The sequence below is a fragment of the Emys orbicularis genome, chromosome 24 (assembly GCF_028017835.1).
Source record: "Emys orbicularis isolate rEmyOrb1 chromosome 24, rEmyOrb1.hap1, whole genome shotgun sequence".
Lineage (NCBI taxonomy): Eukaryota > Metazoa > Chordata > Testudines > Emydidae > Emys > Emys orbicularis.
Window position 1 is genome coordinate 16,945,858 of NC_088706.1, and position 26,184 is coordinate 16,972,041.

General features: G+C 40.5%; 1 protein-coding gene and 1 long non-coding RNA gene across 5 annotated transcripts in view; one reads left to right on the plus strand and one right to left on the minus strand.

Annotated features, from left to right (window-relative positions):
* Positions 1-26,184, plus strand: part of LOC135894352 (uncharacterized) — a 40,242-nt gene that overhangs the window by 9,649 nt on the left and 4,409 nt on the right. The window lies entirely within an intron of this gene.
* TPM4 (tropomyosin 4) lies at positions 1-26,184 on the minus strand. Of its 3 annotated transcripts, none has more exons than XM_065422414.1 (9): positions 26,071-26,184; positions 15,906-15,956; positions 10,860-10,942; positions 7,745-7,862; positions 7,186-7,256; positions 5,030-5,105; positions 3,404-3,466; positions 3,248-3,317; positions 1-83 (listed from the first exon to the last, which is right to left on the minus strand). In XM_065422414.1, the coding sequence occupies exons 1-9, from the start codon at positions 26,182-26,184 to the stop codon at positions 1-3; spliced, it is 729 nt and encodes a 242-aa protein (XP_065278486.1). The 3 variants fall into 3 exon arrangements, with proteins under 3 accessions (XP_065278486.1, XP_065278485.1, XP_065278484.1); XM_065422413.1 differs by having other exon boundaries at positions 10,860-10,888; positions 15,831-15,956; XM_065422412.1 differs by having other exon boundaries at positions 10,860-10,993; positions 15,831-15,956.

A 26,184-nucleotide genomic window follows, 5' to 3' on the forward strand; every position in this document is an offset into this window, starting at 1 on the left:
TTACAAAGAGGTCATATCATTGAGTGCATGGTCAAGCTCCTCACTGATAGCTTTGTACTTCAGCTTCTGAGCATACAGCTCGTCTACAGATCCAAGGGCCCAAGGCAAGATGTTCAACAAGAAATGTAGTAAAACAGTCCACAGCAAGAGATGCATGGTAGAGAATATGGAGAACAATTGGAATGCAGCAAGTGAGGATAAACGGTGGAAAATAAAGATGAGAAGAAAACATGTAAACAAGATTAGAGAACATTAAAATATAAGGCAAAAGCTATACACATGTACTAACTGCCAAAATGTCAGGAGTTTCAATTTCTTATAAAAAAAATTTCAGTAGAGTTTTAGAAAAGATTTAGAAGCCAGATCTTCCTACTGGTCACAACTGAGTCAGATAACAAACCTTAAAATAAATTCTATTCCTATAAATAAAATAAAATGGCCCCTTGATTAGGTGCAGTTGGTATACAGCAGTGGTCCCCAATGCGGTGCTCATGGGTGCCATGGTGCCCACCAGGGCATCTATGTGCGCCCGCGTACTGGCCGATGGAGAAGCATCCGCCGAAATGCCACCGAGAAACGGCAACATCAAGAGGCGTCGCCGCCGAAATACTGCCAAGAAGCAGCGTCATCAAGAGTAGGTTTTTTGTTTGTTTGTTATGTAACTGCACTCAAAACAACGTAAAACTTTAGAACCTACAAGTCCACTCAGTCCTACTTCTTGTTCAGCCAATCGCTAAGACAAACAAGATTGTTTACATTTACGGGAGATAATGCTGCCCGCTTCTTATTTATAATGGCACCTGAAAGTGAGAACAGACATTCACATGGCACTTCTGTAGCTGGGATTGAAAGGTATTTACATGCCAGATCTGCTAAACATTCGTATGCCCCTTCATGCTTTGGCCAAAATTCAGAGGACTTGCTTCCATGCTGATGAGACTTGTTAAAAAAAAAAAATGCATTAATTAAATTTGTTACAATTCTCCCCAAAGGAGTTCAGTATGTCTCCTGCTCTGTGTTTTACCCGCATTCTGCCATATATTTCATGTTATAGCAGTCTCGGATGATGACCCAGCATGTTGTTCATTTTAAGAACACTTTCACTGCAGAAACAACAAGGAGTCTGGTGGCACCTTAAAGACTAACAGATTTATTTGGGCATAAGCTTTCGTGGGTAAAAACCTCACTTCTTCAGATGCATCTTATAGATACAGACTAACACGGCTATCCCCTGATACTTTCACTGCAGATTTGACAAAACACAACGAAGGTACCAGTGTGAGATTTCTAAAGATAGCTACAACACTCGACTTAAGATTTAAGAATCTGAAGTGCCTTCCAAAATCTGATCAGGATGGGGTGTTGAGCATGCTTTCAGAAGTCTTAAAAGAGCAACACTCTGATGCAGAAACTACAGAACCCAAACCACCAGAAAAGAAAATCAACTTTCTGCTGGTGGCATCTGACTCAGATGATGAAAATGAACATGTGTTGGTCTGCACTGCTTTGGATTGTTATCAAGCAGAACCCATCATCAGCATGGACGCATGTCCTCTGGAATGGTGGTGGAAGATGAAGGGACCTATGAATCTTTAGCGCATCTGGCACGTAAATATCTTGCGACTCCGGCTACAACAGTGCCATGAGAACGCCTGTTCTCACTTTCAGGTGACATTGTAAACAAGAAGTGGGCAGCATTATCTCCTGCAAATGTAAACAAACTTGTTTGTCTGAGCCAGGGGAAGCCGTGGCCAGCACATCCCTCGCCCACGCCGCTTCTCGCCGCCCCCATTGGCCCAGGACGGCGAACCGCGGCCAGTGGGGGCCACAATCGGCCGAACCTGCCGCGTCAACAGGTAAATAAACTGGCCCGGCCCGCCAGGGTGCTTACCCTGGCGAGCCGCATGCCAAACGTTGCCGACCCCTGGTCTGAGCGATTGGCTGAACAAGAAGTAGGATTGAGTGGACTTGTACGCTCTAAAGTTTTACATTGTTTTATTTTTGAATGCAGTTATTTTTGTACATAATTCTACATTTGTAAGTTCAACTTTCATTATAAAGAGATTGCACTACAGTACTTGTATTAAGTGAATTAAAAAATAGTATTTTTTATTTTTTACAGTGTGAATTTTTTATAATAAAAATAAATATAAAGTGAGCATATAAATAGTATTCTATTATTGTTTAACAGCGCGATTAATCGTGATTTTTTTTAAATCACTTGACCACACTAATTTTCACCTATAGTCATGGTTTCTGCTGCTTACATTCCTTTGCTATTACTTGTTGCATGTGATCTCTGGGAAGGAGTGGTAGCTATTCCATTCAGAAGAGATGCTAGCACAGCTTCTGGGATTGATACCCTGTCCTTTTTATTGGAACACAAGCTCAATCATCCTGAAATTTGGGATCTAGTTTGCTTTTGGACCCAACCATCTGTCTGTAGACTAGTGTGTGGCCCTCACACCTCCAGATTAACTATCACTATTTTTCTACTGAGAGCTAAGTTTTGAAGAATGTAGGTCCATCAATGACTATTAGTCAGGATGGGCAGGGATGGTGTCTCTAGCCTCTGGGGTACCTAGCATTGGCCTCTGTCAGAAAACAGGATAGTGGGCAAGATGGACCTTTGGTCTGACACTGTATGGCTGTTCTTATGCTCTTATATTCTTCTTCAAGCAATTTACAGGAACAAAGCACATTAATGAACAATATGTCTACATGTATGAATCTCATATGCATAGCTTTCAGTTTATAAGGGACAACTTTTTTGGAACTCCTCCGAGAAAACTGATTTAGTCTGATAGTCCAACTGACTGGCTTAATCAGGACAAAATGAACATAAATTCAGCTACATGGAGGCAGGGGACACGTTCACCCCATACCAAGGGATTAAATGGTGTTTAATAAGTATAGAATCTGTAATAGCGTGTTATGTTCAGTAGAGTATTCTGTCCTATTAAGAATTCAGACATATTTTAAGTGTTCATTTCTTAATCAAGAGAATAGGCCATCCACAGATTCAGATGATTCTATAGTACTACCAAATGGATGAATTTTTAGGGGAAAATGCTGAGAGAAAAAAGTAAATATTATAATATAACTGTGTTTAATGGTCTCGCTACAGGTAATTATAGTAGTATAAAGATTTCCCCCATAATCTACAGAGACTACATAGTGCTAGAATTTATTGTTTCTCAGTTTGAAATTGATGGGATTTGTAAAAATTTCAAAAGTAATTTCATACCTTCCAGATCATCAATAGTCTTTTCCAGTTTAGCAACCGTTCTTTCTGCAAACTCAGCACGTGTTTCAGCCTGGAAAAAGATTATGCAGAATCTTAGATACTGGACGAGAAACAATCTCTGCTGAAATGCAAATTCATTGGGATGGATCGTCTCACCTCCTTGAGTTTGTCAGAGAGAAGCTTGATTTCTTCTTCATATTTATCCTCTTTTTCAGAGTACTGTGAAAACAGGGCGAACAATCTATTAAGAAACTAGTAGGAAAACTAAACATCAGACAGTTTAACTTTTTTGTTAGGCTACTGTTAAGGGCCATTGACTAATAACAGGTAGTAGCCTCCTGTCATTCTAAAATGCTTTTCCTTAACTATCATCCCATTTCCCGGATGCAACCATGTCACTGTATTTCTTGAGGTTTCTTGTTTGCCCACTGTCTGAATAAAATTCTGAATGCCTTGTCTTTTGCTTAGGGGCTATATTCTTTGCCTTGGACTATGGCTCCACTTACATATAATAAAAAGTGGAGCCGTGTGTGTGTACACACACACACACACACACACACACACACACAACCTCTCTCTCAAGAAACTCATGTCCTTGAAGTAATTCAAACCATCCCATCTCCCTGGAAAAGGCTATTCTTCAACAAGTGACTTCACTTATTTTCAAGCCCCTCCTCAAAAGTCAGTTCTTTGGACTAAAATTCTATCTTTAGTCTCTACTCAGTATCTGTGCCCATTCTGGTACCCAGATACTTGAATTAAATTGTCAGAAGACACAAGAGAAGCATATGTAAAGTTGGTTACCATCCCCCAATTTTGTTGTTCTTGTAAAACACCCTACCAGCTGTATTGCCTTTGCTTTTCCTCTACACTTCATCCACCATGGCTCATCATTTGACAAGTTCTGTCTGAACTACTCTTGTGAGCTCCTCAGGGCAGAGATCCTGTGAATTTCAGTACAGTTCCATATAAAGCTATCCAGCTATATAATACAACTTCTAAAAGGTTCAGTAATGAGTGAGATATATTCCTAGCCTGTTAGTCTTCTGTGCTAGAAAAACTTTGTAAGTGATGCCAGCAAACAGATTCAAAAGTAAAAAGTGTGGGTAATTTGGAGTTAAGACTGTAGTAGCACAACAATGCCCTGTACTACGTGTGCCTTCCCTGAACATGTTTCATTCCCCAAAACTCAAGTACTGAATAACCCAGAAATGCAAAGTTCACTCCAAAACCCCCTTACAAGGGTGTTAACTGTTAATAAATACACCCACACACCAAAAGACATCAACCTCCCTCTCCCAACTGCAAACACTAGAAAAATGGGCAATGCACAGGTAAGATGACACTTCCCATACAATACCGTGCTTCATTCCCTCTTCAATTGCTTGACCCCTGCTCCCCCAGCCATACAACTTTGTGAAATCATTCAGTATCAGTTAACATAGCCTCACAGTATTACGTAAATTGGTGTGTCTTGTAACATACCCTGGGTCTAATATGTTGATAGCACAAGGGACTAATTCCACACAATTAGATCTCCAGTCAGATTGTCCTAGGACCCCTACTACAAGCAAATGTACTGGCTTTCTACAGAAGACTTTTTGGTATCAAATTCACCTTACACACCAATTCCTCCAATAATTCCTCAGTTAATCAATACAAAAAGCATGACAAGTTTTCAGATTCCTCTTTTTTTGTGATTGCTGTAAACTTGTATCACCAACTCTTCATTCTCCTTGCTGAACCTTAAACATTCTGTGTTCTTAATCAGGAAGAACCAACCTTCTCAGACTGAGCCTCCAGGGACTTTAGGTTGTTAGTGACATTTTTTAGTTCTTCTTCAAGGTCACTGCATTTTCTACACAAAGACAAAGGTGATCAGATCAGTTCTTCTCCATATATTATGCTGTTTGGTTTCCAAATGCGCTAAACAAGTAAAATGTGAGCCAACTTGTTAGATACACTCAGTGCACTAAGTTGGTGTACATAGCATTTACAGTTTCCCAAAATATACTATGCCGACTTTTGTAGCAAATAGATTTTTGTAGCAAAATATAGCTTGTTAGGCTTATTTGTTCCGCTTGATTTCCTTTCTTGAATCTTAGAGCTCCATGCTGTCCTCTGTGAACAGGTATCTTCTGTCAATTGTACCAGGAATTTAATTAGAACATAAGAATGGCCGTACTGGGTCAGATCAATGGTCCATCTAGCCCAAGGGTGGGCAAACTTTTGACTCAAGCGCCACATCTGGGTGGGGAAATTGTACGCAGGGCCATGAATGTAGGGCTGGGGCAGGGGGTTGGGGTGCGGGAGGGAGTGTGGGTGTGGGAGGGGGTGTGGTGTGCAGGAAGGGACTCAGGGGGAGGGGTGTGGGGTGCAGGAGGGGGTTCAGGGCAGGGGGTTGGTATGCAGGAGGCGTGCGGGGTGCGACGGGGGCTCAGGGCAGGAGGTTGGGGTTCAGGAGGGGTGCGACGGGGGCTCAAGGCAGAGGGTTAGGAGGCTCAGGGAAGGGGGTTGGGGTGCAGGAAGGGTTCGGGCTCTGGGGTGGCAGCGGTGGGCAGCGGGGCTAAGGCAGGCTCCCTGATGGCCCCGGCCCGGGCCCGGGCCCGCTCCTGGAAGTGGCCAGCATGTCCAGCAGTGGCTCCTGGGGGTGGGGTAGGGCAGGCCTCTCGGCGTGCTGCCCTCACCTGTGGGTACCAACCCTGAAGCTTCCATTGGCCGTGGTTCCCCGTTCCCGGCCAATAGGAGCTGCGGGGGGCGGTGCCTGCAGGCGAGGGCAGCACACGGAGCCCTCTGCCCCCCCTTTCCCCAGGGGTCACAGGGACATGGTGCCGGCTGCTTCCAGGAGTGGCACAGGGCCAGGGCAGGCAGGGAGTCTGCCTTAGTCCTGCTGCGCCACGGGGCTGGCAATCCCACGGGCTGGATTGAAAGACCTGATGGGCTGGATCCGGCCCACAGACCGTAGTTTGCCCTCCCCTGATCTAGCCCATGATCCTGTCTTCCAACAGTGGCCGTTGTCAGATGCTTTAGAGGAAATGAACGGAACAGGGCAGTTTATCAAGTGATCCATTCCCTGTCATCCAGTCCCATCTTCTGGCTATCAGAGGCTTAAAGACACCCAGAGCAAGGGGTTGCGTCCCTGACCATCTTGACTAATAGGCATTAATGGTCCTGTCCTCCACGAACTTATCTAATTCTTTTTTGAACTCAGTTATACTTTTGGCCTTCAAAACATCCTTGGCAATGAGGTCCACAGGTTGACTGCATTGTGTGAAGAAGTATTTCCTTATGTTTTAAACCTGCTGCCTATTAATTTTCTTGGGTAACCACTGGTTCTTGTGTTATGGGAAGGAGTAAATTACACTTCCTTATTCACTTTCTCCACACCATTCATGAGCATGGCAGGCTCTCAGATCTAATAGGCTTCCCATCAGGCAATTCGTAGAGATTCCTGAATGACAGGGAACTAAAACTTTTAAAAAATATTTGAAATTTCCATTCTTCAGGAAATTCCATGTCTCACCAGCTCTAAATACTGGCAACCTTTACATTAATGAGATACAATACACCTCTACCCCAATATAACACGACCCGATATAACACAAATTTGGATATAACGTGGTAAAGCAGTGCTCCGGGGGGGGGGCGGAGCTGCACACTCCGGTGGATCAAAGCAAGTTCGATATAACGCAGTTTCACCTATAACACGGTAAGATTTCTTGGCGCGCGAGGACAGCGTTATATCGAGGTAGAGGTGTACTTGGATCCTACAGTGATGCTACTATGAAAACCCTGAGATAAGGCTCTACATACTATGCAGGCCCTTCTCCTCCCCCCTGCATTCAGGGAACAGATAGGACCTAATAAGGTCTTTCCACCTCTAGTCTGAGATTTCAAAATGATTTATGTACATGCAGAACCATTGAACAGCCACTCACAGTTCTGACACCTCAGCACGTTCCTCGGCTCTCTCTAGTTCACCCTCCAAAATGACCAGTTTACGCGCAACCTGCAGAGAGAGGAGAATTATTTTTTCTCTATTTGTTTTCCACAAAGCTCCACATCTCTGCAGGTTTCTTTCTTCTCAGATAAAGGCTAGAAGCAATACCCAGTCTGGAGATATGCAACATATAGACAACACATTACAGAGATCTGGCCCATGCTCTCTTGACACCCTATAATCAGCTGCTAGGGAGAGTGAGCTCAATGCAGGATCCCTTCCGCAGAAGCAGAGAGACTTTCAATGTTCCTAGCATTAGGCAGTGTAAGATGTAACAAGCTCATTTCATGTTAATTCTCAGGCTGTTAGGAACTGCATCTTTGTGGCCTTGCTGTGCCCAAAAATATATTTCAAACTTGAACTACCACTTTATGGAAAGTATACAAATAGTATTAAACAGACTATATGACTGTTTGAAGTTCTTCCAGATACTTTCTTTTATCACTTTCTCACCAAAGCAAACAGCACCTGCTACTTCCATGCAGCGCCATTTTTACCTCTTCATATTTACGGTCAGCCTCCTCAGCAATATGCTTAGCCTCTTTCAACTGCATCTCCTGAATTTCCATTTTTTCTTCATCCTTCATTGCTCTGTTTTCAATAACTTTCATACCTCTATAGAAGGAAACAAAGCGGATTGTTTCAGAGAGATGGGGTTACTACAAGCCAGTCAGCACATTTAGCCTAACAGGCCCTGTTGTGAACTTCTTAATATCTAACTACTGTGACTTGAACCCAAACCAATCTATCATGCTCTTATTGGCTAACAGAGTTGCTGATAATACTAGTTGGAATGAATCTCTACTTATCAGATTGTCTGAACTTAACAGTGCTTGCAGCTATTGAATGATGCAGGATTATTAGCTTATTGTGCTTCTTCCATTTAGCAAGATCCCAATATACTTTAAGTAGATTACATTTATTTGCTTGTATCATTAAAACATATTTGAGCGATACTAGTGGGAACTTTTCTTTTTAAAATCTTACTCAAGTTTGTAGTCCTTAGAATAATTAGGTAAAGCGGAAATAGCTAAAAACAAAATAGCTAAATACTTTTCTCTGTGGCTTTACCCAGGACAAATATTAGTTCATTCAAGACAAACTATTGAGGCCAGGTTTTTGTTTAAATGCTGAGAAATTGTTTCTTAGAGCTCAAATCTGGAGCAGTTTGTAAACTGTTAGAGTAAAATAATATCAAAGGCCAATGTAAAATTTGTTGGATCCAACATTTCCCCTCCCAACTCACGGCAGCTAATAGTTTCTGGACTCTAGCCTGCAGAGCCAGGGAGCCCTGAAGCCAGGGTGCTGGAACTACAGGGACTGGGGTGTGTGGCAGCACCCCCTAGCTTGAAGTGGTTTCCATCATATACAAGGCTTACAGTTTTGTTCAATGGCTTTCAGCACCCCCATCATAAAAATTGTTCCAATGCCACTGCCACCAAGGCTCATAAGCATATAGAATTCTGAGCACAGCTTTGGTTCTAGAAATTGCAATACCTTTACAGATAGCAGATCCAGCAAAAAACACCAGGTTGAAGAAAAGCCCTTCTTCTGAAGTAAGTGTTCTGGTCTCAAACTCCCATACCCACTGCCTGAGATGCTTGGGTAAAGGATATATATATGATCAGCGCACCCTCTGCCATAAATTAACCAACAAGGCCCTTAGGCATTGGAAGTCTCTTCTATGGTCTATTGATGGGGGAGGCCTTTAGCATCTTAGAATACATGTGGAGTCACAACAGATTATAGGCCCAGATGGTGGAATGTCCACCCTACATACAGCTACTAGAAGGGGATACATAACATTCTTTGACAATGGGATGCCCAGGTATTTACTAGACAGCAGTATAATCTTGGATTTTATTTCTCTAGGAGGGAAATATGGGTTGGTGGTTAGAGCAAGGGACAGAGTCAGGACTCTGATTAGATGCTATTTCACTTGAGTGGACAGGCAAAAATATGTTACAAGTATTTTTACAAACAGCGTAGTCAAACACATAGATTTGGCATATTAATTATAAAATGCATTGTGTCTAAGTGCATGAAAATCGGGTTCTATTACCAAAGCTGCCAGCAGTGACCTGGTGCAACATCACAGATCTTCACTTACCTCTTCTGCAAAATAGGGTGGTCGATATGTATCTACTTCAAAAGGTAGGTGTATGAGGAGTTGCTCAATAATAAGACTGTAAGTACATGGAATCATTATTGATCAATGGAAGAGGTGAGACTAGAATGTGTGGTCTCTTGGCTCCCTGTCCAATGCCCTTCTCCTTAGATCAACAAGTATTTTAAGGGGGGAAAGCAGAGCTCCAAACAGGAGACGGCTCAAATGCTGTGCATATTGTATGCATGTGATACAGAAAGTTCATCAAGGTCTGGGAGCCTGTGCAGCTGGAATGTTCAGAAAATTAAGAGCAAGCATATAACAAGTTATACTGTCTATGTGCAAATTATGATTTTTCTGTATTTGTAACTGCCAAATTTCAATATATTTCATGGAGACGACAAAACACCTCTCCAATCTCAGGACTACTCTGCTGCCAACTTTAAAGTTTTTACTTTAGAGAGACATGAGTGTTAAAACCATCAGAAATGTTATTTAATATGATTAGTTCTCACTGTCCTCATTCTTGGAAACACTTGAGTCATTTTTGCTCAGACTTTCAATCTGAGGCAAGGACCAACCTGGAAGCTTTCAGTCCAAATCCTAAGCAATTGTTCAAGTTATAGGCAATTGAAAACAGAGTTCTAATAGAAAGATTTATGCAATTTAGACATTGAATAAGTATATATTATAGGTGGAGCAGTAACAAGCAGTATTAAAACAGCTAAGGGCTCAGTTCAACTCCCACTGAAGTCAGTCATTGACTTCAATGGAAGTTGAATCCAGCTATAAAATAAATTGAGAGGCAAAAGTAAATAGTGTTTGGGGCTAACAACTGAGAATTCTTCTATTTTAATTATCTGACTGTATGAACTGAGTGTTAAGAGCTGCATCAGATGTCTTTGCAGCCTTAGCTTGAGATTTCCATGAGGGTTAGTGATGCGTTCAATGGTATGTATTCTCCTGAATTGCACTCAGCAACCTTAGTTGTAACTTCATGCAGTTTTATGTTTAATTTTTATTATAGTATCATAAGAGTGTGCATAGTGCTCAAGAGGTAAATAAAGATAACAGTTTTTCCCAGTGGAGATAACAGGCTTTGTTAAAGCAAAAAGGGGCACAAATTACAATAGATCATGGTGGGAAAGAAATAGGTTAGACAGCTGGAGAGGAACAGGACAAGGGAGAATATAGCCCTTGGGAAGTTTAGCTTCCCCAAAAGGGCAGCTGGGATGTATATGATATACTGCAAGTTTTTTGTCATTTTTTGGATGAAATGGGAAATGTCTAGACAATGGGAACAGCTTATTAACCAGAGCAGTAACACTTCTATGATTGTGGCCCTTTATTTCTCACAATACTAAAAGTAGCATCTGAAAGAGTGAGTGGGAAACGGAACTTAAGTGCACCAAGTCTTTAAAACCTTCAAAGACTGTTAAAGTAGCCTACTACTGGGATCTTCCGATGTAAGTCACTTCTCTGCATCGTTCCTTTTGGATGCCTACCTCTCACTTTCATCTGCTGCCTTCTCTGCCTCCTCCAGTTTCTGCAGGGCAGTCGCCAGACGTTCTTGGGCACGATCCAGCTCCTCTTCCACCAGCTGGATACGCCGATTCAAAGCTGCCACTTCACCTTCTGCCTATGCAAAACAATCAAACAGCACTGGTTAAATAAAACTCAACTAGCTAGACACCAATAATTCAAAAATGATCACCTCTAATTACTTCATTTTCACTATTTATATGCATGGAACTCTAGGAAAAGATGCTTTCTAGTTTTTTAGCTATATAACTATAGGAATTTCAAAATATAGAATGTTTTTATTAAAAATACACCCACACTTTCTCTTCCTCATCACACAGAATTAACCATTAAAAATCTGTTTAACAAGAAAAACATTTTCAGCTAATTGTACTGTGGAGATGGGAGGTTCTACATGTAGAAATCTGGTTGGAACTTTTTTCTTCTAACTCCCAAATGGCTCAGTCCAGAAATTCCACATTTGGCTTATAGTTTTGGTCTTGTCAAAGATCCTAACCCTAGCTTTGGATGGCATACTAATGGAATTTAGTTAAAGCAACTTCTTTGTACAGTGGGGGCTCCACTGTCTATAAATCTCACATAGTTTATAAATGGGGATTGGCCAGGGGATGGTCTGGGAGCCACCAGGGAAAGTTACTCATCTGCTTGCATGTGGCACAGCAAGAAACTTTCAAAAAATAATTCCACTTTGTTTTATACCACTTCTATATAGCCCTCTGAGACTGGGCAGAGAGGGGGGAAAACAGGAGATAGGGAGACAATCTGGGGCCCATGGTGGAAACTGGGGGGGCTGGTCTGATGAACTCTTCTTGTTGTTAGGACTCCTGTCATTTATACAATTCTTGATTATTATTTTTTTTTAAATATGGAATTCCCATTTCAGTGAAAAAATGTAGTAGGCATCTTGCAGTACTGAGTTATATTAATATCTAAGATAACCCAATCCTGCAAGAATGTTCAAAGGGACAGATCACTAATTCTGAGCCGTCACATCTCCCAGATACCTCTTGTGACTTGCCAGAATCTTTCAGAAGGATTCTCTAATGGCATAAAGTTTCACTGGTGAAATTCAAGGCAGATTAATGTGGTTTAGCTTTGATTAAATTGGGATGTGGAAAGTCAAATTTACAGTTTTTGGCCATTGAATCCAAAACTGACATTCTGAAATTCCACTTTGTCTATGAAGAACAGTGCAAATGTATTTTTTAAATGTGAAACAGTTTGAATTACTGCTCTTTAATCCATCCTCTGTTTTTGTTTTCAGCATAAAGGTTTGGTGAAAAATACTGGACAATATAATGGTCTTGGGAGAAAAAGTTAACACAAAGTTTTGCTATAAAATGAGACAATAAAATTTTTACCGTAATCTAAAAGTGTTTTATCAAAAAGCACATACACTTCCTGCTATATGGACAGGTTTTTCTAAATCACTTAACTTCTTTAATAATCTGGAAGGAAAATACTATATTAATTAAATATTTATATGTCTTGTTGGTCTAGGACAGTAGTCCCCAAACTTCTTACCTTGCATCCCCCTTTACCCTGTCTGTGCCCCTCCATGGGCTGGGAGTGAGGCCATGGCTCTGGGAGGGGAGGGGGACACGGACGGGGTAAGGTGGCCAAGGCTGGGGCTGGCAGCCAGGGACCTGGGGGCGGCGCTGGCAGCTAGGGCCAGGAGCGGAGCTGGGTGGCGCTCCCTCCCCACCCCCCTATGGTCTAGGAGGTATATCAATATTGCCATCAGAGAGAAGCAGTTCTAGGATTTAAATCTCCAACTTCTTAGGATGTCAACTTGTCCCATACTGGAGACATCTCATTAATGTAGAGTGGTTTCAGAGAAAGATAAATTAAATATTACAGGGTTGAGTGTTTAGTACCTAAAATCTTTCCTCACGCCAAATATGGATAGCTTGGGCCCAACAATAATTAAGGGAATCGGAAGGTGAAAACAGGAGACAAGGGAGGGTTTACCTAGCAGACATGGTTTGAAAGTGAGCAATAAAATATCGGGAAATATTTCCTAACAATTAGATCTGTTTGAAGACTGTTGAATAGTCTGAGAAGTAGTTAAAGCCCCATCACTGGAATAACTCACAACTAGACTAAACAAGGCAGTGAAGAAATGTTGTAGGCAGCAATCTCGCAATGCATACATCAAGACAAGCTGATCAAATTAATCCCTTCTATATATACTGAGTAAAAGGAACCATATTATATTAAAACACAGACTGTTTGGAAAAAAGCAAATAACTATTGGCTGGTGGATTTTTGTATGACAGGTGCTAGAGTGCCTCCTATTTTCCTAGTGCAGTTTGGTTATTCGATTTTTCTAATCACAAGTCAGTCAGCATTTCATTTGTTCTCTTCTTAAGTACTATTTATTGAATGTGCAGATTGCATACAAAAGCTACTGATATCTTAGAAAAGACATCTATAGCAATCCAGCACTGGTAACCTCCTTCACCAGATGCTTTCATTTTAAAATGCAGTGTTAATGAAACAGGATTCCAACCTGTAACAAGCATCTCCTGAAGATAGGGTTGCCAACTGTCTAATCACACAAACCCAAACACCTTTGCCCTGTCCCCTGCTCCAAGGCCTCACTCTTTCCCCAAGGCCCTGCCCCTTTCACTCCATCCTCCCCCCCCCCCCCGCGTCGCTTGCTGTCCCCCACCCTCACTCACTCTCACCAGCCTGGGGCAGGGGATTGGGGTACAGGCTCTGGGGCTAAAGGTTGGGGCTGGGGCCAAAGGTTTGGAGTGTGGGAGAGGGCTCCGGGCTGAGCCTGGGGCAGAGAGTTGGAGTGCAGGAGGGGGTGTGGGGTGCAAGCTGTGGGAGAGAGTTTGGGTGCTGGAGGGGGCTCAGGGCTGGGGCAGGGGATTCGGGTGTGGGAGGAGATGAGGGGTGTGGGCTCTGGGAGGGAGTTTGGGTGCAGGGGGTTGGGGTGGGGTGTGTGTGTGTGAGGTGCAGACTCCGGCCAGGAGGTGCTTACCTGCCTTAACCCCACTGCGCCGCCAGACTTTTAGCACCTAAAATCTCCCAGTTTGGCTTCAGTAGCCTCTGTGAGATAGAGCCCGATTCCGGGAGGGTTGGCAACCATACCTGAAAACGGATATGTGGCTACTTGAAAGTTGGAGACCGTTTGACCCAACCTTTCTTCAGTTAAAGCCTGCCACAATCTACAGTAAAAGTAATTCACTGGATCCATGTGGTAAAAGACCAGGAAGATCCCGGGAAGGCTAATCACACACACGTGTGTGAAACCAGCAGTCTCAATCGGGAGCACATGGGGAGCATTCTTTACATGCTCTGAGGCTTACAATAGTGGATAGGGTGACAAACATCCCACTATTAGGGGCTTTGTCTTAGTTTTTCACACTTGCTGTCTGGTCACCCTAATAGCAGAGGGTTGCTCTATTAAAGTCAGCAAGAGTTAAGTTATTTTTCCAGCATGTTCAGTTTTTTTTGACCTATGTTAAAGTAACATGTAGTTTAATAGAAGGGGGAAATTGCTTAGAGCTCTCCTTTGAGAGAGATTTTATTAAACTGCACATTCAGATTCTGCTTGTAACTTTAGCTTTCTACTTCCAAAAAGCTACTTAAAGGCAGCAAGTTATCCAGCTGGAATAAATGACAAAGGAAAGTGAACGGAAGGACTTCATCAGTCTCTGCATGAAGAAAAAGAAAGTCTGTCCCATGCTCTCCAGGACAGCACATGGTGGTGGTGAGGCTGGAAGGGAAGAGTCTGGCTTGAATGGAGCTATTGGAGGAAGAACAGTTTCAGCAGCAAGGCAGTGCTGTGCCCCAGCAGCAGAGGGATAGCTCAGGAGTGGAAAGGGCTATAAATCAGGCCATTTCTCCAGGGCTGCTTCAGGCACTCAGTAAATGATTCAGGTTCATCTGTAGGTATCAGTAAAGCACTTTAGTCAGGCTGAGGACCCAGGGAAGGTTTGTGTGGGAGTGCAATTACAGGAATTGGCTGCATGTATCCTCAGAGTTTCTGTGTAAGAATTCAAAGTAAAGATCACCAGATCATCTAGTTTGATCTCCTACACACCATAGGCCACTGAACCCCACCCAATCACCCCTGTATTGAGCACAGTAACTTGGATTAAACTCTCCTGGCCTGCCTATTCTCAGCCTGTGGCACACAATGGTTTAGTCTCCCCCTGGAAATAGGCTGTCCAAGAGAGAAATCTCTCATATAATTGTGGGTTTGTGCAGCGTGTTTGGGTTGTACAATATCTGGATGGTAAGGTAAGCAAACTGCTACTGTAGATGGGAATGTAAATTTAACTGATAATGTGCTTGATTCTTAGTGATTGTGTCAGTGGAATTTGCACCTGCCCAGCATTAACTCAGAGGGCCGGATCCTCATCTATGGCTGAGGAAAACAGGAGTGTAAAGTGTCTTTAAGCCACCAGTTCTAGGGCCTTTCTGTGTCAGGCCAATCCTCTGCACAAGTTACAGCAGCTGTCAGGCTGTTCTTACTTGTATCAACTGCCAACAGTCCCAAGGGGCCACTATGTCAGTTGGGGATTACTAGGGTACTTGGAAGCCCCCCACCATGTTCCTTCTGCCAGTAACAGGGAGGGGTAACCATACAGGAAATGGCTCTAAAATATCTGATGGTCCTACACAGGGGAGCATCTCTTGGGAATAAGTAAGCTGGTTTTAGGATACTCTTGTGCTGGTGGATCAGCAGGAAGCTTCGTAATGCAGCAACAGATGTAATCCTAGACAACCAATATCATTTTTTTGTGGGGGTGGGGAGTTACGTACCTCAACCATGACATAATTGTCTCTGCCTTTTTCCTTTGGGCAAACTACTGCAATAAATTAACACTAAATCAAATATACAACCAATATCCTGTGTGTTGTAAAATATACCATTTCTAGTTAGTTACACATCTGCATTCTGTGCAGGTACATACATCTGTTGCCTTCTTATCAGTCTGTTCCAGTTTTTCCTGAGCATCTTTGAGAGCTTCTGAGTATTTATCCAGTTCATCTTCAGTTCCTTTTAACTTCTTCTGCAGTGCCACCAGCTCATCCTCTACCTTTTGAGAAAGAAAAATAAGTTGTGAACATTCTGACACATTGGTTGCTCTGCTTATAGATAAGGATAGCCAAAGACTTCTTCCTACTATTCATTTTACATTATGTTAAGATGTTTTTAAAGTGATGCCATGGAGAGATATCTAATTGTGGATTTTTCAAAGTCACTCTGTAACTTCAGTTGTTTAGATGCCAAGTAGCCTACACAGTTTTACACTATGCTAATAAACCTAACATGGCAGCTGAGCAGGCTGTTTGGCATTCACATAATGAACATAAGAATCGCCCTACTGGGTCAAACCAAAGGTCCAGCTAGCCCAGTATCCTGTCTTCCGACAGTGGTCAGTGCCAGGTGCCCCAGAGGGAATGAACAGAACAGGTAATCATCAAGTGATCCATCCCCTGTCGCTCATTCCCAGCTTCTGTCAAACAGAGGCTAGGAACACCATTCCTGCCCATCCTGGCTAATAGCCATTGATGGACCTATCCTCCATTAATTTATCTAGTTCCTTTTTGAACCCTGTTATGGTCTTGGCCTTCACAACATCCTCTGGCAAGGAGTTCCACAGGTTGCCTGTGTGTTGTGTGAAGAAACACTTCCTTTTATTTGTTTTAAACCTGCTGCCTATTCTGAAACCATGCTATATCCATGTTTCTAAACCGATTTAGCAAACCTCACCTATCAGGAAAAAATTTTAAAATATGCATTTTTAGTCTTGAGAAAAGACTGAGTGGGGACCTGATAACAGTCAAATATGTTAAGGGCTGTTATAAAGAGGGTGGTAATCTGCTGTTCTCTATGTCCACTAAAAGTGTCACAAGAAGTAATGGGCTTAATCTGCAGGAAGGGAGCTTTAGGTTAGATATTAGGAAAAACTTTAACTATAAGGATAGTTAAGCACTGGAATAGGCTTTCAAGGAAGGTTGTGGAATCCCTGTCATTAGAGGCTTTTAAGAAAAGGTAGACAAACACCTGTCAGGGATGGTCTAGGTATACTTGGTCCTGCTTCAGCATAGAGGGCTGAACTACATGACTTCTTCAGGTCCTTGCCAGTGCTACATTTCTATGATTCTATAACTCAGCTGTTGTAAGTAGGCATAACTCCACTTACTTCAATTTAGCTATGACAGCATACACAAGTTGAGAATCTGACCCCATACATCCATGGATAGAGTAACCGTCTATGTTGCCCAGGTCTGAAATAAAAAATTATGCTAGCACAGTGTGCTCCTCAGGGAAGGCAGGGACAAGCTTGTCCCCATCACTGGCATTCTACCTACAGTGCTGTCATTGAATCCTGATAATAAAGAAAATGTCATGTATATAGGAAAAATGCATTATACCCAGTATCCCTGAGTTCAGGGAGACTCTTAATGAAACATACATTTGAAACATTATGAACAATAAATTCTGTGTATGTCTTTTACTCTTTGGACTGTGTTGCCCTTTGTTTATAGGCTATAGCCCACTTGGTCCATATGTAAATACAACACTGGATCTATTGTCTCCTTAACATATGCATGAGGATAGAGAATGAATCACAGAAGTACAGGTATTAGTAGAGTAGAGTTTAGAGTCCATATCTTCCTTAGCAAGCACTGCTACACTTCACTTGGTAAGTTGAGGCATTGCTTGAAATATGTTGAATATGATCACAGCAAATGTGTTATCTGAAATACAGAGGTACCATCCACTCACTGAGATAGTTATTTTGTTAGATTTGATGGTCATAACATTATTTCCCTAAAGATTCAGAGCTTTAAACCATATATGGTTCTCCAATGGAAGGAGGGACATATGGGTCATCCAAGGTATGTTCCATTTTATCTCATTATCACTCGACCATACCGTATAAATCCATACTGTATTCTAAAAAGGTGCTATTTATATCCTGCTGGGAGACTGCCAGATGACAAATTGCTCCCTGGAGAATTTCTATTATCATGAGACTTCTTGCTGATAACATAACTGGTGTGCCTGCAGACTGTCTGATCTGTCATTGAACTCGTAATACCACCTTTGTTCTGTTCTATCCTGGAAATAGTTAATTCATTGGGGAGAATGATGGTTTAACTCATCCCTTGAATAAGTTCAGTCTATTAAAACAGTTAATTTAAATCACCTTTATGTGTATGTTAATTTTTAGTGCAGTCCTTTTACTTTGTTAATTGTACCCTGGAGGATATCTTTATGATTTTGATTAGCATGTTGTGTATGTACATTGTTATACATTTCTGTACTTGTGCTCAAAGTAGCCTGATGCTGTGGAAAAAAGGGCTAATGTGATACTAGGCTATATTAATGGGAATATTGAGCAGGAGTAAGGTTATATTACCTCTGTATATGGCATTGGTCTGACTACAACTGGAATACTATCTCCACACTTTTTAAACAGAAAGTTGCAAAATTTGAGAGTATTCAGAGAAGAGCAACAACAATGATTTGTGGTCTGGAAAATGAACCTTACAATGAGAGACTAAGGGCTGTCTTTGCTAGCATTTTTTACCTTTTTTATTGCCAATTGACTAATCATAGTTAATGCCTTTATAAAGACTAGTCTGGACAGTTCACAAATGTTTGTGGTTTATACCGGGGGTCGGCAACCTTTCAGAAGTGGTCTGCCGAGTCTTCATTTATTCACTCTAATTTAAGGTTTCGCGTGCCAGTAATACATTTGAATGTTTTTAGAAGGTCTCTTTTTATAAATCTGTAATATATAACTAAACTATTGTTGTATGTAAAGTAAATAAGGTTTTTAAAATGTTTAAGAAGCTTCATTTAAAATTAAAGTAAAATGCAGAGCCCTCCAGACCGGTGGCCAGGACCCGGGCAGTGTGAATGCCACTGAAAATCAGCTCGTGTGCCGCCTTTGGCACGTGTGCCACAGGTTGCCTACCCCTGGTTTATACTAAGTTGATCCCTAAAGAAGTGCAAGATATTTAGTTTATCAAAGAAAAGGTTAACCAATGATTTAATCATGGTCTATAAGTACCTAGGTAGGGAGGAGATATTTGCTACTAGAGGGCTCTTTAATATAGCAGAAAAAAGTATAGCAAGATCCAGCGGCTGTAAGTTGAAGTCAGCAAAGTTCAAGCTAGAAATGAGATACAGATTTTTAGTAGTGAAAGTAATTAACCGTTGAAACAGATGAGGGGTGCGGTGAACTCTCCATCACAGGTAATCTTTAAGTCAAAACTGGATAATTTTTAAAATGATACACTAGTTGACTTCAATTTATTGGGTTAGATGCAGGATGACAGCATGAAATACTATAGTCTGAGTCTTTTATGAGGTCAGACTAGGTGATCATAATACTCCCTTAGTGCCCTTATACTCTGTTATAATCTAAATGCCCTTGGAAAATATTAAAAACTACAATTTAAAAAATTCCAAATCCAACAATTTGAATTAACACCCTAATAAAAGTGACAAAGCAAAGCAAATAAAAATTCCTTCCATGAACACCATAGTTACCACCCCTCTAAGTCATTGAATTTCTCTGATCCTCAGTTCCCCATACATTGAAGACAATTTAACTAGGCACTCAGATACTATAGTGATTGGGGGGCATGTAAGTATCCCCAAAAATCATAACCAAAAGTTTAATACTGTGTATAAAGTAGGGTGGTCAAGCGAATAAAAAATCGCGATTAATCGCACGATTAAACATATTAATCACGATTAATTGCGCTGTTAATAATAGAATACTATTTATATAAATATTTGTGGATCTTTTCCACATTTTCAAATATATTGATTTCAGTTACAACACAGAATACAAAGTGAACAATGCTCACTTTATATTTATTTTTATTATAAATATTTGCGCTGTAAAAATAAAAGAAATAGTATTTTTCAATTCACTTAATACAAGTACTGTAGTGCAATCTCTTTATCATGAAAGTTGAACTTACAAATGTAGAATTATGTACAAAAATAACTGCATTCAAAAATAAAACAATGTAAAACTTTAGAGCCTACAAGTCCACTCAGTCCTATTTCTTGTTCAGCCAATCAAGTTTGTTTCATTTGGAGGAGATAATGCTGCCCACTTCTTGTTTACAATGTCACCTAAAAGTGAGAACAGGTGTTCTCATGGCACTGTTGTAGCTGGCGTTGCAAGATATTTACGTGCCAGATGTGCTAAAAATTCATATGTCTGTTCAACCACCATTCCAGAGGACATGCGTCTATGCTGATGATGGGTTCTGCTTGATAACAATCCAAAGCAGTGCAGACCAACGCATATTCATTTTCATCATCTGAGTCAGATGCCACCAGCAAAGATTGATTTTCTTTTTTGGTGGTTCAGGTTCTGTAGTTTCCGCATCGGAGTGTTGCTCTTTTAAGACTTCTGAAAGCATGTTCCACACCCCATCCTGATCAGAGTTTGGAAGCCACTTCAGATTCTTAAATCTTGGGTCGAGTGCTGTAGCTATCTTTACAAATCTCACATAGGTACTTTCTTTGTGTTTTGTCAAATCTGCAGTGAAAGCGTTCTTAAAACGAACAACATGCTGGGTCATCATCCGAGACTGCTATAACATTAAATATATGGCAGAATGTGGGTAAAACACAGAGCAGGAGACATACAAATCTCCCCCAAGGAGTTCAGTCACAAATTTAATGAACACATTATTTTTGTAACGAGCATCATCAGCATGGAAGCATGTCCTCTGGAATGGTGGCTGAAACATGAAGGGGCATATGAATGTTTAGCAGATCTAGCATGTAAATACCTTGCAATGCCAACTGCAAAATTGCCATGTGAACTTCTGTTCTCATTTTCAGGTGACGTAAATAAGAAGCAGGCAGCATTATCTCCTGTAAATGTAAACAAACTTGTTTATCTTAGCGATTGGCTGAACAAGAAGTAGGACTAAGTGGATTTGTAGGTTCTAAAGTTTTACACTGTTTTGTTTTTGAGTACAGTTATGTAACCAAAAAAATCTACATTTGTAAGTTGCGCTTTTGTGATAAAGAGATTGCACTATGGTACTTGTATGAGGTGAATTGAAAAATACTATTTATTTTGTTTATTATTTTACAGTGCAGATATTTGTAATAAAAATAATATAAAATGAGTACTGTACACTTTGTATTCTGTATTGTAATTGAAATCAATATATTTGAAAATGTAGAGAAACATCCAAAAAAATTTAATACATTTCAATTGGTATTCTATTATTTAACAGTGCAATTAAAACTGCAATTGATCATGATTAATTTTTTTAATTATGATTAATTTTTTTGAGTTAAACGCGTGAGTTTATAAATTAATAAGTTATCTGCGATTAATCAACAGCCCTAGTATAAAGATTTTTTTCCTTTGGAGGTTTCTTACATTCAGCTGTTTGTTTCCTCCCCTTCAGATCTCCTATGCACAAAGGCCCATAATATGGTATCTTTTTTCTAGCAGAGGGGGACACTGGACAGTGTTCCATCAGAAGTTTGTCATTATTATTCCTTGAGTACACTTGATAAGTCACTTTAGAGTGACACAATGGTAATTTCATCTTTGTGCTGTGCATGCTGGGAATACATTTTGCTCTCTTAGACTAGGCCAGTGTAATTCAAGAGTAACTACAGAAGTAGAGGTAGTTATTCTGGATTAATACTGGTGTAATTGAGAAGAGAATTTTTGCTATCTCAAGCCATGCTCTCAGACTCTGCTGACATCAGAGTGGGGGGCTTAGATCTGAGTCCTGTTCTCAGATTTTCCACATTGTGCCACTATTGGGCAGGCTTTTTCTTTTATATTTGTTAGCTTCTTTTTCATTTACAGCTACAAACAACTTTCCATTATAAAACTGGTTTTGTTGCTTATCACTTTGCCAAATTTTAACTGTTTGGGATGAAATTTTGCATGCCATGTGTCTCCTGCAGGTTGAATTTTTTGGGAACATTTCAGTCAAAACAGTTCAGCTGCTTCAGAGAATGAGAATATGGAAATATACATCATTTTGCCCCTGTTAAAAATGCTGATAAACCTTTTATTTGAGCAGCTTTAGCGCCCCATGCTTTGGAACAAGAACTTGAAATTTGGTAGGGTAAGTGGCCTTTATGTCAGGGATGTACCTTTTGCGGTCACACTGAAAATCTAGCCAAATTTGACGACGTTATAAGTCTTTGAAAAAAATCACAGTACGCACATTCTCAGAGTCTGATTTTAGCAGCTAAAAAGCTCCAAAGCATCATCACTGAGCATGCTCAAGCCTCTCACAGCTCCTACTGCTGATCAGACTGCATGTGCATCATCCCCACAGAGAAACTGAGGGTGTTTCATCCCCTCAGCATTCTTATGCGTGACCAGACCTGTGCATTGTGTTGGGATGGAGCATGCGTAGTCTGGCTACTATAGGGAGAGCACCATAGAAAAGCTTGTGAGGATGTTAATAATTTTGTATTCACTGCAGGAATTGGGTACACTTAATGATGAAGATAAAAGAAAATAGTGAATAACTACCCATTCCCTAAGCACCATACATCTTGTGCACTGAATGAAGTAGGGTTGTGTGGAAAAAAAATAGTACATGATACAGTCTAATTACTTGATCATAATGTGCATGCATAAGGGTTGCTATACAGTGTTTAGAACGTTTTGAGTACTCCTGTTATATCACTAATACTATAAATAAGGAATAATTGGAATTTTTTTCACCTCTTTAAAAGCAGAGATCATAGTGGATTCTTTATATTTTTAAATTCTGTTCCCACCGGGTCTCTACATACAGTATTGGTTTTAGGTTGATGGGACATGGACTGAGATGGTAAAAATTATTTTTAAAGCAAATAATGTAAACTTAAATATAACTTCAATTAAAATTCAATAAATTTTTTCCACTTGGATGCAGCTTTTTCCTTTTCAAATCAATCCTTTTACTTTTTCATTTAGCGCTGCTATTTTGTAAACTATTGAGCCAAGAAAATCTTCGGAAATGTGAAAGCTTCAGTATCCACTATATCTGTTTTTTTTACCAAATCCCTCCTTTAAGCAACCTTGTATAGACAACTGGGATTGCGCAGCCTCCCTTGTCTTTTTCAGATAAAGGGTGCCTTCCCTCTCCTCCATCAAAACTTGTGCAAAAACACTGACTTTGTGAAGCATTTCAGCTACAATTATTGTTCAACATTCTGTGTTTATTCAGAATTACATTCTTTTATGCCTGGTCTTCGGGGTGAAACTGATGGGCCTTAAGTAGTACTGACCCTCTGAACTTGTCTCATGTAGAACTTATAGTCTGGAATATAAAAAGGAATAACATAAAAAAGCATCTTTTAAAAAGTGGAAGTCAAATCCTAGTGAGGTAAATAGAAAGGAGCATAAACACTGCCAAATTAAGTGTAAAAATATAATAAGAAAAGCCAAAAAGGAGTTTGAAGAACAGCTAGCCAAAAACTCAAAAGGTAATAACAAAATATTTTTTAAGTACATCAGAAGCAGGAAGCCTGCTAAACAACCAGTGGGGCCCCTGGATGATCAAGATACAAAAGGAGCACTTAAAAGACGATAAAGTCATTACGGAGAAACTAAATGACTTCTTTGCTTCAGTCTTCACGGCTGAGGATGTTAGGGAGATTCCCAAACCTGAACCGTCCTTTGTAGGTGACAAATCTGAGGAATTGTCACAGATAGAAGTGTCACTAGAGGAGGTTTTGGAATTAATTAACTTAACAGTAGCAAGTCACCGGGACCAGATGGCGTTCACCCAAGAGTTCTGAAAGAACTCAAATGTGAAATTGCGGAACTATTAACTATGGTTTGTAACCTGTCCTTTAAATCAGCTTCTGTACTCAATGAGTGGAAGATAGCTAATGTAACGCCAATATTTAAAAAGGGCTCTAAAGGTGATCCCGGCAATTACAGACCCGGTAAGTCTAATGTCAGTACCGGGCAAATTAGTTGAAACAATAGTAAAGAATAAAATTGTCAGACACATAGAAGAATATAAATTGTTGGGCAAAAGTCAACATGGTTTCTGTAAAGGGAAATCATGTCTTACTAATCTATTAGAGTTCTTTGAAGGGGTCAAAAGTGAGGTGGCAAAGTTTGCAGATGATACTAAACTACTCAAGATAGTTAAGACCAAAGCAGACTGTGAAGAACTTCAAAAAGATCTCACAAAACTAAGTGATTGGGCAACAAAATGGCAAATGAAATTTAATGTGGATAAATGTAAAGTAATGCACATTGGAAAAAATAACCCCAACTATACATACAATATGATGGGGGCTAATTTAGCTACAACTAATCAGGAAAGATCTTGGAGTCATCGTGGATAGTTCTCTGAAGACGTCCATGCAGTGTGCAGCGGCAGTCAAAAGCAAACAGGATGTTAGGAATCATTAAAAAAGATTAAATAAGACGGAGACTATCTTATTGCCCTTATATAAATCCATGGTACGCCCACATCTTGAATACTGCATACAGAGGTGTTCTCCTCATTTCAAAAAAGATATACTGGCATTAGAAAAAGTTCAGAGAAGGGCAACTAAAATGATTAGGGGTTTGGAACGGGTCCCATATGAGGAGAGATTAAAGAGGCTAGGACTTTTCAGCTTGGAAAAGAGGAGACTAAGGGGGGACATGATAGAGGTATATAAAATCATGAGTGGTGTGGAGAAAGTGAATAAGGAAAAGTTATTTACTTGTTCCCATAATATAAGAACTAGGGGCCACCAAATGAAATTAATGGGCAGCAGGTTTAAAACAAATAAAAGGAAGTTCTTCTTCACACAGCGCACAGTCAACCTCTGGAACTCCTTACCTGAGGAGGTTGTGAAGGCTAGGACTATAACAGGGTTTAAAAGAGAAGTAGATAAATTCATGGAGGTTAAGTCCATTAATGGCTATTAGCCAGGATGGGTAAGGATTGGTGTCTCTAGCCTCTGTTTGTCAGAGGGTGGAGATGGATGGCAGGAGAGAGATCACTTGATCATTACCTGTTAGCTTAACTCCCTCTGGGGCACCTGGCATTGGCCACTGTCGGTAGACAGGATACTGGGCTGGATGGACCTTTGGTCTGACCCAATATGGCCATTCTTATGTTCAGAAGCTCTGCAGGAAGTGCTGTATTTGACCTGAATCTGAAGGTCAATATAAAATCCCTGTTAGTATTGGTATGGTGCCTGCACTCCAACACTAGTCATTGGTGCATTGGGATACAAATAAACATATTGTAATCCTCTTCCAATCACATTTAGCAATGACTGCATGTTTGTGGAAAATATTTTAATGTGTCTAAACCTCTTAGTCTTTACTATAAAACACATTTTACTTAGAACACTTTTGTGCTATGATGATCTCTTTTTGTTTTGAGATATTTAATCACTAGAGAGGAGTGATTTGTAACAAAGGACACCCAAGTGACTCAAAATGTTTGAGTTAGATCTAAATCCTACTGCATTAGACAGTTGTGGTTTGATCTGTTTACTCTGCCAATGTAAAAATCCCAAATACAGCATTAGCAATGCATTCCCGGAGTTCTCCATAAGATCAGTTCACACAAATAACTTACCTCAATTTCAGGATTCAATATTTCTGATTATTCCCAATAACAGAAATCCTACCATACTATCTGGAGTAGGTGGTCTCGGTCAATTGGTTCTCAAATGAGGGACATTTCTCACACTGAGGAATAGGTAGGTGATCTGCATTAATTTTGCCTCAAGCTTAGGTTTAATTCATGATCAGGCATTGCCTAGGAAAAATCTAACAGCTCTACCACTGTGTTTCATCCTTGTTTAAGATATAAAGCTCTGGTCTCTTCAAGGAAGGTGCAAGCTCAAGGAAATTAAACTAGGAATCATGTAGGATTCAAAAAAGGAACTCTCTGAAGTACACTGAGTAGTCTAGAAATGGTGCTGACCTCACTGAGTCCCAAATCAAAATGGATGAGCAAATAGGAAAAGTTAACAGATTGTCCCATCTGCATGCATGAAATATATTACCAAAATGCAAAATACTTCAAAGGAGGGTATGTAGAAAAATAGAGGAGACCTAACAATATTATTCTGTTTCCTCACCATCACAAAGATATGCTACTTACATTTTTAATATGTTATTACAATTTTATCCATAATGTAGATATACAACTGTTTTTATTCCTACTCACCTGTTTGCACTTGTCCTCAGCTGCTTTCTTGTCTGCTTCAGCCTGTTCAGCTCTATCAATTGCATTCTCCTTATCTAGCTTCAGCATCTGCATCTTTTTCTTGATGGCTTCCAT

Bases quoted from the DNA above. Each gene is read 5' to 3' on its own strand.
- TPM4 (XM_065422412.1), bottom strand. From the start codon at position 26,184: ATGGAAGCCATCAAGAAAAAGATGCAGATGCTGAAGCTAGATAAGGAG. The intron at 7,863-10,859 runs GTAGGCATCCAA...TTCCTTCTATAG, and splicing joins GCAGCAGATGAAAGTGAGAG to AGGTATGAAAGTTATTGAAA. The intron at 84-3,247 runs GTATGAAATTAC...TTGGATCTGTAG, and splicing joins GACTATTGATGATCTGGAAG to ACGAGCTGTATGCTCAGAAG.